This window comes from Stylophora pistillata, chromosome 3 (assembly GCF_964205215.1).
Source record: "Stylophora pistillata chromosome 3, jaStyPist1.2, whole genome shotgun sequence".
Lineage (NCBI taxonomy): Eukaryota > Metazoa > Cnidaria > Anthozoa > Scleractinia > Pocilloporidae > Stylophora > Stylophora pistillata.
Window position 1 is genome coordinate 7,640,001 of NC_142521.1, and position 14,709 is coordinate 7,654,709.

At 36.5% G+C, this 14,709-nt stretch overlaps 2 protein-coding genes across 4 annotated transcripts in view; one reads left to right on the plus strand and one right to left on the minus strand.

Moving 5' to 3' along the window:
- The window catches only part of LOC111327133 (sperm microtubule inner protein 8), an 8,241-nt gene extending 2,165 nt beyond the window's left edge, over positions 1 to 6,076 (plus strand). For 2 of the 3 annotated variants that reach the window (XM_022931275.2, XM_022931347.2), the window contains exons 2-8: positions 1,367 to 1,428; positions 1,547 to 1,605; positions 2,816 to 2,889; positions 3,046 to 3,164; positions 3,369 to 3,433; positions 4,008 to 4,040; positions 4,624 to 6,076. In XM_022931275.2, the coding sequence (XP_022787010.1) occupies positions 1,367 to 1,428; positions 1,547 to 1,605; positions 2,816 to 2,889; positions 3,046 to 3,164; positions 3,369 to 3,433; positions 4,008 to 4,040; positions 4,624 to 4,648 (437 nt within the window). In that variant the 3' untranslated portion in view covers positions 4,649 to 6,076. Of the gene's footprint in view, positions 1,269 to 1,366; positions 1,429 to 1,546; positions 1,606 to 2,815; positions 2,890 to 3,045; positions 3,165 to 3,368; positions 3,434 to 4,007; positions 4,041 to 4,623 lie in introns of all 3 variants that reach the window. The other variant, XM_022931420.2, reaches the window with a different exon arrangement.
- On the minus strand, positions 5,135 to 14,683 carry LOC111327047 (uncharacterized). The gene is made up of 13 exons (XM_022931173.2): positions 14,518 to 14,683; positions 14,131 to 14,176; positions 13,282 to 13,465; positions 12,763 to 12,818; positions 11,558 to 11,674; positions 11,197 to 11,267; positions 10,642 to 10,691; positions 10,172 to 10,235; positions 8,297 to 8,389; positions 7,850 to 7,903; positions 7,685 to 7,746; positions 6,489 to 6,583; positions 5,135 to 5,588 (listed from the first exon to the last, which is right to left on the minus strand). Exons 1-13 carry the CDS (start codon positions 14,608 to 14,610, stop codon positions 5,494 to 5,496), a joined length of 1,080 nt encoding a protein of 359 aa, XP_022786908.1. The 5' UTR covers positions 14,611 to 14,683; the 3' UTR covers positions 5,135 to 5,493.
- Between the last annotated feature and the right edge of the window lie 26 nt (positions 14,684 to 14,709).

Genomic DNA, 14,709 nt, shown 5'->3' on the forward strand with positions numbered 1-14,709 from the left:
TTTAGTTTGTAGTGTTAAGATCAACAGGCAGATTTCAGCAAGTTTTTAAATTTGGGACACAACAAAAGCCGTAAAACAAATAGTGAGAGTACCGCCAAGTTTTTTCTCCTTATCCTATAGTTTAATCGATAAAATCAGCTGTTTATTTATTCCGTGATTTTTCGCATGAACCACCTATTGCTTGAAGAATGAACATTTTTGACATTTTGACCTCTATCCGATTTGTAGACATTGACAACTAAACATTTCATTGTCTTCAAAATTATTTAACTTTTCATCGGATAAAACTTTAATACGAATAAAACGGAATATTCCGTTGACAGACGAATGCCTTTCTTAGTTTAAGCAGCAAAGGTCGCCTTACTTCTAAAGATAGTTCTAACTGTTCTGCCAATTAAGTTTACGATCAACAAACCTCAGACTCAAAGGCAAGCAGGCAAAACAATAAATAATTATTGAATCTGACATCTCTGAATGCGGGGTTTAAATATTACAATCCGTTGTCAAAAGGTTAGTTTAATTTTCGGTCAGGATGTTTCCAGGCGAAGCAGGGCGCCCTCCTCTAACGCTAAACTGGAGCTAAATCGACTTTTACCTTGATGCAAATTAACAGTCACCTATAAATTAATATTTTCACATTGGCTCATTAACTCAGTATGTGGTCACTTTAAGGTTCAATTCCCTCAAAGGTGGTAATTAATTTTAGCCAGTTGCTATACTTCAAGTTCAAGGTACACTGAGACTGATCTTCAAACGGCAATGAAGGATGTACGTGACCATTTGATTTGAACACTTAAATTAAACTTGCCTTTTTAAGAATGAAATTCTGCCATGTAATTATGATTCGAAGCGGAAATTGTCGCGGAGTCGAACCCTCTTCTACGTCAAAAACACTGATTACCTCACAAAGGCTTTGCTCATCACTGATTGGCGCAAACTCGCGCACCATTGAAAGAAAAATTTTGACACCTTGTTCAGTGTCTACAGTCAACACAAGCCGGTCTGAATCGCTTCCGAGCAAAGGGAATAATTTCTTCCTCTCCGGCGAAGTTTCTTTCCAGTTTGGTCGCTGCGACCGCGTTTTCTGATGCCGATCACAACTCACACGCGCGTTAATCCGCGTTTCTCGGGCAGATCGCATATGCTGGCCTCAGTGAAAGATGGTCTCTACCACCCGATGTTGCCAACATTCCGGCGTATGGACATGGATACGGCAGTCCACAAGTTACCGGAAGAACACTCACGCACTACGACTCCACTGACACAGGGTACAGATAACGAGATTGCAAAAGTAACCGTAAGTTATCTTCCTCTTAAGAGGTAGTACATTCAGTAGTAATTGTCTTATGTTCAATTTACTTTTCAGAGGATTTTAAAAGCCAAACCATCACGTTGTTCAGACCAGCTGAGAAGTCGTTGTCAGGCACGGTATGTTGTTATTTGTCGCTAGACAGTACGGATTTTAGGATAATTTTTTTTAGCAGAGTGCATGAGCAATTATTAATCAATAAACTCAAGGAGAATTCTTTTCTTTTTTGTTTTTAAGAGAATAACCGAGACAGGGCGACAACTTCAATCTACCTCCTACCAGCCCATCGAATCAGGGTAAGACCTTTTAATAATTTACGGGTTTGCGCGCGAGAATATGTGATTTCAATTGGTTGGAAAGTGTGAAAATGTTTGCCTAAACAGAATAAAAAATATGAAATCACACTTCATAACCTGAAAAACTGTCTGGAAGAAATGGAAGTCATAGAAGAACGGAAGTGAGAGTATATACCTGCAATAATTAATCTTGTTCTTGGCAAGTTTTTGCTAACTAGAATCCATGGAAGCTTGCGGCAACTTTTGCAAACTTTTATGTTTTACCTGAGTTCGTTTGAAGCTTTTAAAGTGAATTTTAACGATTGCTGGAGCCATTTTCCTTTCAATTTCAGAGGCTTTTTTCTGATTATTTAAATTTTCTGCATTGCTTCCATAGTTTGAAAGGATTTGTTTACCGTTTTTGAAGTTTCTGTTGACAGTAAAATCTTTGCAGAATACCAGATCTCCCGGAACAAAAACAGCGGGCTTATCAGATTAGCGCCAAGACAGTGCCCTTGATTTAAAAGGCAAATCAAAACACCCCGCATTCAAAACTTGAACAATGACAAATGAACAGCGCAACAATACATCATTACATTGGATTCACATACAGTATTTCCGTTACTTGCTTTGACCTTTAAATCTTCAAGAAAGTTCTCGAGAAAGCCTTTCAATCTTTACGTGAAATTGCGCAACTCTCGCTTTTTACTGCGAGAGTTTTGTGCTCTGCTAACTTATTGAATTTGAAAGGAAAGAAAAAAGACAAAGAAGAAAGAAAGAAAACTAAGGTTTTCATTGTTTTCCCTTGGAGATAATAATTTATCAATTCTATTCCAAATGTTGATGAGGCTTATGTTTGAAATATAGCTCAAAGTGTCCAGGACTAAGAGGACAGCCCTATTATCAACGTTTATTTTTTTGATCGCGGAAGTGCTACGGGAGAGCGGTAGCAATTCTAAGTGGCAAGAACAGCTCGTGCAAACGAGAAGTCGCGTATGAAGGCCTGGGGAAACTCTCTTTCACTGCGCGTAATCGCCCGCAAACGTGTTACCCATGTTCACGCCGAGCGCCTGCCATGTCTGAAATTTCTTTTTGCGTCTTCACATCTTTACATCTTCTATGGACAAACCACTAAAATATCTTTTAAATGCCAAAAGTTAAGAATATCTCAATAGTATTGTTTTGCCGCAATTTTTTTTTTTTTTTTAATAATTTTTTTTTCCTGTCGCAGAGGCATGGCAGAATTCCTAAAGCGATCGATGACGTCACAGTCTCAGAAACAACCATCCCCTCTTCCTCCAAATGGTTAGTGCAATCGCCTTGTGACAAAATGATCATAATAATATTAGTAATAATAATAATATTTATAAAAGTAATGATGACAACAAAACTAAACTGTAAACATTGTGTAAACATAGGTGGAAAACAGAATTTGATCATTTCCCCATATTCCCTCAACAGAACCATCAGAGCCATACACATTTATGCCTGAACCATATCTCAAGTATTCTGCTGATCAGATGAAATTCAATGGTTATGCAACAAGATACCTGTCGCCAAGGGAGACCGGGTCATGGAGAGTAAGTGAATTCAGAGAAATAATTATTCATTTTCAGTAATGAGGCTTCATGTGGACGCTGAATGATAAGAGATGCGGAATATCAACAACTGTTACTGGAGTCAGGCAAGCGACCACAGAATGCAAATTACTCTGGGATGAAACAATGTAAAACAAAGCTTAAATGACTGAAAAGAAAATGATTTGTTTCTTTTTGTTTGCACAGTACTCCCTCAGACAGGAACCCTACATTGACCTAAGGGGTCAGCGACCCATTCCTGCCACCATTTAGTAAGTGCATCATTTCATGAATGGGTTTGCTTCTAATTTCACTGGGGAAGCCGGGATCTTGGTTCAGATGTGTTTATGATGAAATCCCTTGTGCTTAATTTCCATTGCTTTCTTGAGTTTGATCCATCTCTCCTCAGAAAGAGATCCAGAGGTGGCTCAGGAGGGGGAGGTAGGGGAGAGGAGTGAGGCTCATTCCCTGAACAGTGGCTGCTTTTAGGGCAGAGAGCACCCTCCTTTAACAAAACTTTAACAGGATATATGGGGTCTTTTCCACAATTAGAGTCTCACTGGAAATGAAGTTGACCAGCCTTTGCCTACTGGGGAGTTTTTCTTTTTAACAGAGGTGATGAGGACACATGCATTCTTGAACTCCATGCCTTTAATCCTTATTCATTGTTACGGTAACAATTAAAATGGAGTTTTCAGCAATTAGGACATGGTGATCCTTAAGTATGCCTCCACTAACTTGTTTTCATGTTCACGGAAAGCTTAATAATAAATTCCATAATTTGAATGATTAATTCATGTTTTTATAAAGCCAGCACTGATTTTCTCTTCTCTTCTTGATTTACAGTAGTCGCTATCGAGATGCTCATCCAAGAGCCAGGTAAATGTTCCTTTTTTATATCAGCTTCAGTGCATGCTGGGGGGTGGGGTAGGGGAAAGAAACTTCACAAGATGATTTTTATGATTAGAGTTGTGGGTCAGGGTTATATATTAATCAGCCATAATTTCCACAAAACCATAGAAAGTTTCCAGCCCTGATTTTATGGGTATGTTTTCTTGATTCTCATTTCATATCCTCATTTGTCTTATGTTTTCCAATGAGAGGAACAGAGAATTTTTTAACCCTTGTGTCAATCTTCACTTTATCTGATTGTGTATCAATCAATCTGATGCAGGAGTTCTTACATTGAACATAAACTAAGTTGAAGTCTTCTTTTTATCTTTTAAAACAATATTCTTGATTAACCTGTTAATAGTATCTAATATCTCTATGCATTATCACTATTGAATCAAACGTTAATTTCAAGAATAATTGTAGGAAAAGACCACTCACTCAAAAAGCTCTTGATTGTTAAACAAATTCTTCTCATCAACTGCCTAGGAAATGTACCAAGAACATTATGGAGAATATGCATATACTGATGTTAGGGTTAAAATTCTTTTCTTTCTTGTTTGCTTTACAGCGTTGCAGCAATGCAGTGGCGGTGAAGATTGGACATGATTGAAAACTCTTTAGACTTTTTACAACAGATTGCCTCAAAAATACCAAACTCAGGAACCATTTCCTTTTTTAGCAAGCCCCCATGGGCCTTTCTCTATATTTGAAATTGTGTTTCAGCACCAGAGTGGAATAAAAACAAGTAAATAGAGCAGATAAAAAACCCAATACATTGACATTTGAAATTTTTATCAAAAAAGCAATATTTTGGGAAAGTATGATCAGAAAAATTGTTAATGGTGATAGACGTGTACACATGCACACTAAAATATCACTATCAAATAAATATTGAAGAAATATAGCCTTTGAGTAATTGTAGTATTACTACATTAGGGTACCAAACAATCCTTTGACACTCCACTTGTCATTTTTAAAAATGAAAATTTAGCCTTATCAAGAAAAAAAGCCTTTTAAATTTCCTATTCAAAAGGTGAACTTTTCAACTTGAAAAATAAAACATAATAACACAAAAACAGTTAGAAACACAATGTTATGTTTTTTAATAGTGAATCCATTGCAAAAACAAAAGAAACATCCAAAAAAAAAAACAGTACAGAGGCAAATATTAAGAGGTGGCTGAAAAACAGTATTTGACATGATTATCAAACAGATCTAATAAAAAAAACAAACAAAAAAAAGAGAAAAACGTTGCAGTACTTAATAGTTGAAAGCTTTTCCAGCCATACTGGAAACATCTTTGCTTATACATTGCCATTAACAAAAGAATATATTAAAAACCTAAATACTGTGTCGAACATTCATTCAAGACCAGAGGCTAAGCTTGTGTAAAGACATTTTAGCTAGCATCAACAATCACACAAAATTAAAGAGCCCTCTACAGCTCTGTTTTAGTAGTGTCAACCTGGAATTTTTTCAAGATGTTGCGACGCTTACTGAACTCATCACTCTTTTTGGCACTGATGGCCCCATCTGAAACATAACAATGAAATAAACACAATTAGTATATACTAAAACAGTGGATAGCATTGAAGGCATGCTCTGATTGGCTAGTCAAACTCCAAATATCCTTTGCTATTTACCTCTGAACAACTTGAGAAAAAATGGCGTCCCGGTTTGCATGCGTGACAAGCGAAGAAATCACTCAAATTAATGATGGTGGTGTATATTATCTCTGTTTTAGTATATACTAAAACAACTATTCACCTCAGTGTTGGTGGTTAGCAGTGGATATCAACCTCGCTGCTAAGCGGCTTGGTAAATATCCACCACCAACCACCTCCACTTCAGTGAATAGTTGTTAAATATCAGTATGGATGGTTGGCTACCAGGTTAACCCAACTAGTTTAGCTCTTTAGTTATTTTGGGTGACCAGCAACTGTATGTATTTTTAATTCATTTCTTGTCTAATTTGTAACTAAGGTAATTTTACAGTTCGAATAAACCCCGTCTTGTCTTGATTGATGTGTAAATTCTCCCTGTAAAATCTATATGTTATCCAGCTAGCGAGTTACACCAAATTCTCATAACTAATTTACAAGGAAATATGTAGCAGCTAGAGGGGAGAATTTATAATCAGATCTGGGGAGTTAAAGAGTTTGAAAAATTTACTGCAAAATGCATCTTGAGATTCCAAAGGAAAACCAGACCAAACGAAAATTGTTTTCAAGTGGTAGGTTACTCTATGGAATTTTTAGTTGGTGTCTCAATTTCATACATTTGGATGGCTGCAATAAAAACTAAATGGTTTCTGGAGCATACTTTTTTCTTTGAGCTGCTTTACAAACATTACATTTCAATTCATTTAACTCAACTAAACTTAGAACTCAAAATTGGAATTAACACGCAGATTCAAATGAAGTGAAATCTTACCAAGCAGACGGTTCAAGCGTTCTATTTCAGTGGTGATGAAGGCATCTCCTTTACTTTGCACCCTCTCCATAACTTTGGTGTAATAGGTTGCATCCCTGAGCAAGTTCATGTCAAATAGACAAATTAAAGTGTTGTCTAATATCAAAAATGGTTGTTAACAAGATTACACTGTGATGCACAGATTACCTATTCAAGGCATGTGAAGAAAAAACACAGGTTCTCTCTGACTAAATTTTATGAAAGGCCACACACTGATAACTAAGATCTAAGATTAACTTTTATATGCAAGTCTCGTGTGCTAGAGGGAACACTTTGGGTGCCAAAATAAGTGCTTGGTAAAATACAAAAATGCAGCAAATAATTTTCTAAGAGGGATTTTTGCCTCACGAAAGATCACCAGTTATTGACATAGGAGGGCAAAAAAGAATATTGATCATGCTCTGCTCCTTAAACAGGGCAGGAAACTTGGCCCATCTGAATGTCTGAGACGGGTAACTTTTTCATTCGGACAAGGAAAAAGATGATCAAAATTATCCGATTGGACAAGTAAAGTTGTAGAGCTCTAATGTTGCCTGACTTGGATAAATAAGAAATCATTTTTTCCCGTATTTTACAACTAAGTGCCTTGGAAATAAACTTTCTTTTCTTTTGTGCAAGTTGTGTATTTGATTTCTTCGCTAAGTGTCGCCACTGATTTCCACTTAACTGGGGCAGGGTTGAAAAAAAAAAGGATTTTTGAAACCCTAAATTGCTGTTGCCGATTTTTTGGGACAAGTAGTTTTGTGGTCCGGACAAGTGAAATACACACTACACTTGTCCGAAGGGACAAGTGAATTGAAAAGAAAGTTTCCTGCCCTGTTAAAGAACATTGATGAGTTAGTCATCCACTGATGGCTAGCCTTAACATTTCTGGCATTTGCATTTGAGACCAGCTGGACAATTTAACCACTTAACCCCTAGGAATGACCAACATCTAATTTCTCCTTACAATATCACCCCTGAATCACACATTAAGGTCACAAGAATAAAGCAAATAATCACCAACCAGAGAAGCTCTTGTTTGTTAAAAACAAATTCTCCATGTCACACCTTAGGAAATGTGTAGAGAACAGTAGGGAGAATATGCATACTGATGTCTGGGTGGGAAGGGTTAAAGGAGCACATTTCAGTTGTACTCTAGACTATCATACACTTACTTAGGATCCTCTTGTGCATCAATGAGCGACTTGGCCTCCTCCAAGATTGCATCACGTTTATCCTTGACAGAAAGAAAGAAAGATAAACTGCGTTTAACAAGTTGCAGAAAGTAAATGAAGCAAAAGATTGCATTTTTGTTTCTTTTCATTAATGTCAATTTTTACCACATTGGTCATGAATTCTTTGGCAAACTCATCAAATTTGTCAATCCTTCCAGCCTGCAGAAAAAAAAAAAAAAAACAAAAGATGACACAATTTTCCTTTCCATTTCTGTGATTAAAATTAACCTGGAATTATATCACCCAGGATCACATTAAAGCAAAATGAACCAAGGCCTTATAGAATATTTCATTGATTCACAAAATGAATTTGGAACAACAGAAAAAGCCAACCAACAAAAGAAAAAATTATAAATAATTATCTCTCAGTTTGGTACAATTTTCTTGAAATAATCCTCTGTTTTAGCTCCTTTAAGTCTTATTAGCCTTATTAAGTCTCTAAATCTTTTGCTAAATAAGTTACACATTTCTCAAAAATTTCTAAATCAACATGTTGCCAAAGTGATATACAATATAATATCTAAAGGCTAGTAAATATAAGCAGAATATTACATCATCAGTAATTCCTCCTCCAGATTTTCTATTGGTTTTGCATTTTTCATTCAGAAAGTCAATGAAGTCTTGTTCACTGCGGCCTTCATTGTACTGCAATAACAGGCACAAAAAAATCATTACAACCTACATGTAGTCCTCAGAGTCATCACGGCACAAATTAATATATAGATTTAGCCAAGCCTAAAAGCGGAGCTCCCAAGTATATGATATTAGTGATAACATAAAAGATGTGCATTTGCCAAGACTCGCCTGAGACACCCTCCCTTCATTTTGATAGTCTCCTCTACCCTACCCATGCAATCTGAAGGCACGTACATACATACGTACACTCGGTCAGTCACGTGACAACCAAACGAAAAGAGGTTGACCATATTCTATAGGTATGGGGCTCTGCCCCACACACGCTTTGTGCGCGTGGGAGCCCCACTAAAAAGTATTAGAGGCCATTGAAAAATACAGTCTGTAAAACCTACATCAACCCTGTAACCCTCTTAGAGTGAGAAGAATCTTGCTTATCCCCACAGCATCAGCCCTAAATCACACTTTGAGTTCACGAGAATATAGGAAATGACTGGAAACTTAATAAGAAGGTCATGATTGTTAGACAAATAATTCTTGAGCTTGCATACTGATTTTTGGAATTAAGTGGATAATTACAGGACTCTCCCTTGTATACCTTTCGTAAAGACTTTAATCAATGAGTTTTCTTTTGTGTTGTAATCTACTTGTCTGACCCTGGCCCTGTACATTGCTATTGCCTACAGAGAAATCTTGAGCATTTTTTACCAAAGCACAATTCTCTAGCATGGAGAATGGACAACCCCTTTTGGTACATAAATAATAATAATAATAATAAAAATAATAATAATAATAATAATAATAATGTCCCTATATATGCTGATCAACAAGAGGTCAGATGCAATAGGGTGGATGCACGCATTGTAAATCATATGTGCAAGAGAGTTGTGACGCTGGAAATGAGCTGCCCGTGGGTTAACAATCGGACAAGAAAGGATGAAGAGAAGACACTGAAGTACGGACCCCTTCACTGGGAACTAAGGCAGCAGTTCCCAGGCTACGAGGTGAAGCAATATAACATCATTATGGATGCCCTCGGGGGGTGGTAACAGGAGCTGGATGTCATGATGCGCGAGCTGGTGGGAGGCAGAAGCGCAGACGTACTGCGAAAGATGCAGAGGGCAGTGCTCTCGGGCACGTTGAATATTGCCCGGACTTTCAAGGTGGCAGTTTGACTTCCTGTTAGAAGGAGGACCGTAGACACAACGGAAAAGCTTTTTAGGATTAGTTAATGTACATTTATTTTTTTACTCCATGGCTCACAGGTAACGGTTTTCGCCCTGTGCTGCCTGATTAGAATGTAGCATTCAGCTGATTTCTCTGCGACATAATAATAATAATAATAATAATAATAATAAACTTATATAGTGCATGCTAAATGATGTAATGATTGCACATGCTTAACAAAAATGTTAAACAAAATATGACGAAATTTGCAGATAAAATACAATAAAAAAACTAAAATTGATAAAAAATTACAGGATACAACAAGAATAAAACACCATGTAACATTTACAGACATTAGGGAAATGCTAATTTAAAATAATGGGTCTTACACAAACATTTAAAATTGTCAACAGTAGATCTGTGGCTTTTTTGATATAATTTATGTCAGAAGTAAGTTCCAAACTTTTGGGCAAGCCACGCTAAAACAGTGATTGCCAAGCAGAGCACAAGACTTACATAATGGATAATTTGAGCAAAATTTTATGAGTGAATTGCAAAGAACACCCCTGGTACCTCAATCTCTCATACACCACAGAACTGTTAGAAGAACTTTATGATACAACTTACTTCTTCTGCTTCATCACTGTCTCTGGGGAAGAATTTAATGGTAGGGAAGCCACTCACACCATACCTGAAAGACAGAATCAAGCGATAACATTAGGCCCTTTGAGTGTTAGCACTTTGTCATACCCCTTCACTCTGATGAAGGGCTAATGCTCAAAACACCAGGTTTAAAAACTACTAGTACGTAATTTTGATGTTATCAACTGAGTTGATAAATGAAATGTAAATTGGCCACCATTAAAAAGTTTCAAAGCTGACCTATCAAGTGTTAGCTGAGCAAAACAGAGCCATAAAAACTCTCTACCAAGGACAATTTACATCTTCCACTCATGATCAGTTGATAACACCAAATTATTTGTATTATTCCCTACCTATGCAGAACCACAGTTTCTTTAAAAAATTAACTCCTATATTCATTTATGTTCATAGTTGGAGATGACAGCATTATGACATTCTGCCCTTCAAAAACTCACCTTTCCCCTAAACTCCTTTCTCCATCAGCATCAACTTTGGCTACAACACACTGGAAATACACAAAGGAAACTAAATTATGAAATAAACAAATCTTGTAAACAATAATTTAGAGAAAAGATGTCTGGTTTGCATTAAATTTAACTATTAGTGTGTTCAAGTGTTTCATTTTGAAGAGTAATGTACAAATCACAGGGCTCCCAGCTTAAATATTTTCAAATCATGCAATGGTAATTGCCATGAGCAAAATTTTGTTAGAAAAAAAAAAAAGACAAATAGAGAAGACACTTGGTGCAAATTACATCATTTGATTTCTAAACTGCTGACCAAAGAGTTTCTTCACACTAATTAAAGGGTTTCAAATAAGAGATGTCAAGTTGGCTTGTTTATAGCATTGCATAAAAGTGTGTGGTATAATTTATAGCTAAAGATAATCCAGGACTGTTTCATTAGTACCCTTAAGTGGGAGTGGAACAAAATGAAAAAACAATGACAAGAACAAAGTTTAACATTATGCTTGACACCATAGAAAAATCTCTGGCACTACTGTAGCTTACATTTGGTTCATTCTTGAATGCAAGTCCCACTTTCTCATAGACAGGGGCAAGGCTTTTACAGTGGCCACACCCTGGAAATGGACAAAATATGCTGAAAAAATTAGGCCAAGATGAAATTTACAGAGACAACTCAATTAGTCTGAGGAAGTTTTAAGAAACATAGAAATATGACTGGATAGAAAAACTGGGATGTAGCTTCTCACATGCTAATAAATAATAATAACAATCTTTTATTAGGAAGCTTCATCACAATAGTGGTTTACATAGAGGTGCTGGAAATGAGAACATCTCTGGAACTACATAAAATTTCAGTAATGTGTAACAAAGTTTGGAGTAAAGTAAGAACAGTAAAAACTCTCACATGGGGCATAGAATTCAACCAAAACATCCTTTGTCTTGTCCAGGGCCACTGAGTCAAAGTTGGAAGAATCCAGTTGTACAACATTTTCCTTGGTGACAGCCATAATGGCTCTGGCACCTGATAAAATTGATGAATAGTATATATTTGAAAAAGAAACACTAAAATAAAGAAGAAAACCAAACTGTATAATGACCAATTCCAAAAACCCAAAATTGCGTATTCCCAGTCAACAATCAAGGCTGTGCTCTGAGAAAAATTGTAAGGGGCCCAGTGCTCTGAAACTGTGAAATCCAGGGTGCCCAGCATATGCTTTTTATGAAAAAAAAACTAAGATTCCTGAGTTGCCCAAGAGCAAAAGTAAGGCACCAGTAGCCACCAGGCACTGCTAGACCACAGCCCTGATGATACAACTTGATTTATTTGAAGGGGTTTACAAAACATATTTACTGCTATCCTTTTTTTTTTTTAACCCTTTACACCCTTAACCCTTATACTCCCACAAGTGACCAAGACAGAATTTCTCCTTACAATATCAGTACAATATCAAGCAGACAAGTGATGAGAAAAAAGAAAAATATCAATTAGGGGATTTTTGGTTGACCCAATACAAAATTCTCCAAACCAACATTATAAAAGCTGTGTAGCAGGCAGTAGGGAGGATCACTAATGAGATCTTGGGAGTGAAAGGGTTAACATTGGTATCCATATTCTCAATACTCTCAGTACTGACTAGGAGAATTTGTTTAACAATCAGGGTTCTCATTAAGTTAGGGAGTAGACGGCATACTCTTAACAACTTACAAACAGATTATTTCACAAAAAGTAGGCAACTCAGATATCAAAGTAGCCAGTTCTTGAGCTGCTGGCTGGCACTTAATGAGAAGCCTGAACAATCAAAGCTTCTCAAGTTGGCTGTTGTTTCCTTTATTCTCAAGACCTAAATTAATGGCTCAGCAGTATATCAGTGAGGAGAAATTACATGCTGGTCAATCTTAGGGTTTAAATATTTAGGCCAAAACACTTCCTTGTGCCTTCAACTGTAAGGGTACAAGATGGAAATTTGGTTAAAATGCATTTTGTAGCCGGGACTTTCTGAAGGAATTTTATTATAATCTTACTTCTTTCCCGTTATGGTGCTTGGAACTAAAATTATCAAGTTGACTAAAAATGTTTTTTATAATAACAAAAAATATCATGTTACTTACCAGTTTTACCCTCAATAAATGAGATAAAATCTTTAATATCCCTTCCACCTGAATAACTGCAATGCAGAAGAAAATACAAATGTAAATTGTTAGTGTTTAATGGTTTACAAACAACAAAGCTCCAATCATAAAACTTTTCAAAGTCAGTATTTGGTGACCTAGAATCTCACCATGGTTGCAAGATATAAATTTTATATAATTGCCAGTAAAAACTTGTGGTTAGTGGTTTGATCAATATCTTGGGGTAAGGTGCTTGATCATGAGCAACCAAAGGGAAAAAATATTTTTTTTGTAAAAGGAAATAACAGAGAATTGAAAGTGATCTATACAAATATTTATTGCATGACAGAATCTACTTAACACCCTAACCATAGCTTACAAGGAGAACACCAAACATACGTCACCAAATTTTGTTGCAAATTTAGTTGCCAAGAGTTTCCTCTACTTGTTATAACAGCCAAAACAGCTCTGTATCCAGATTACAAAAAGCAAGAGGTCTTAGAAAAAAACACTTCTTACTCCTCAGCACTTGTGCTTCCTTTTGAAAAGTACTTAAGGGTAGGGAAACCACTTATTCCAAATCTAGAACTAAGAGTTTTGTCTGCATCAGCATCCACTTTGGCAATAACTACATCATCAGCTTTGGCAAAAGCTTCTCCTAGCTTCTCATATGTTGGTGCAAGAGCTTTGCAGTGACCACACCCTTTAGAGAAAAATTAAATACTCCATCTATACATTTCTCTGATATACAACACACTGAAGACAAGGTGTAAAAAAAAAAAAAAAAAAACTGGTGCAATGGACTCCCACCAAGGAGATTTGGTCCTCATCTTGGCTAACCCATTTTACTGTTTTTAATGTTTCCGTGATCACACATGGCAAATGAATAAATCAAAAGATAACTTTTCTTGGTTAGTGCAGAGTATGCTTAGCCAGGTATGTAATGACATGACCAGGAATAGTACAAAGGCAACAATGACACCAACAACAGGTATTAGAACTCTGTGTTTACTGCAGATTTTAAGACTGATCTAGCCATTGACCTAGCTAGCTCCATCTAAACTGCTGGTAGAGTTAATCCTATGTAAGTGCCACCACCTATAGCTACCCTGTCGCTACTATTTGTCTATCATGCAGTAGCATGTAGGCTTCTCTTGCATTCATACCCCCTGGGGTTTCCTTTTCGATCCTTCACTGTTTTAGAATAATTCCCGATAGCTATTGGATTCATCTCAATATCTTGAACTCATATTTTTCCCCTTTTCTATCAAATATATGCCTGAGTGGTCTAGAGTTTGCTCCTGAAATAGTTAGGAAAGATCAGTCAAAAAGAAAAGAATTCTAAGACATTATTGGTGTCCTACTCACAGGGTGCAAAAAATTCAACAAATGCAAATTTATCGCCATTTACAATCTGAAGAAAGAAGAATAACAAGAAAGCAACGGTTAGCGTGATGCAAATGTATACCAACATCGAGGAATTTTGTACATCAGCGATTGACCACGTGTCAAAAAATTTAGTTAGGGCAACAAAGTTTTATTTATACAGTCAATGGGAGTGAAGCTTCCCAATCAAAATGTAAACTAAACAAAATCAAGAAGATCAACTTCGTTGATTTCTGCTTACAACAAAACGGCAGAAAAAAATCCTGGTCACATTATAGTTTTCAGGCTTTGATACTTTCGTCCAATCACTGTTTGACAACGCTCTCTCGGATATTTGTGCATAAGTAATTGCGTCCATTTCATACCTACCGAGTCAAAATTATCACTCGTAAGGTCGATTACACTCGCTTGACAGAAGATGATTCCAACTAAAAAGAACAAAAGGGACGAGAAGTCAGCCATTTTTTTAACAGAAAATGTTCGTAGTACAGAATTTCTTAAGTCGCGAAAAACTCCTGGGAGATTCTATATGAAGAGCCCACGGACAATTGCCCAGTGGTT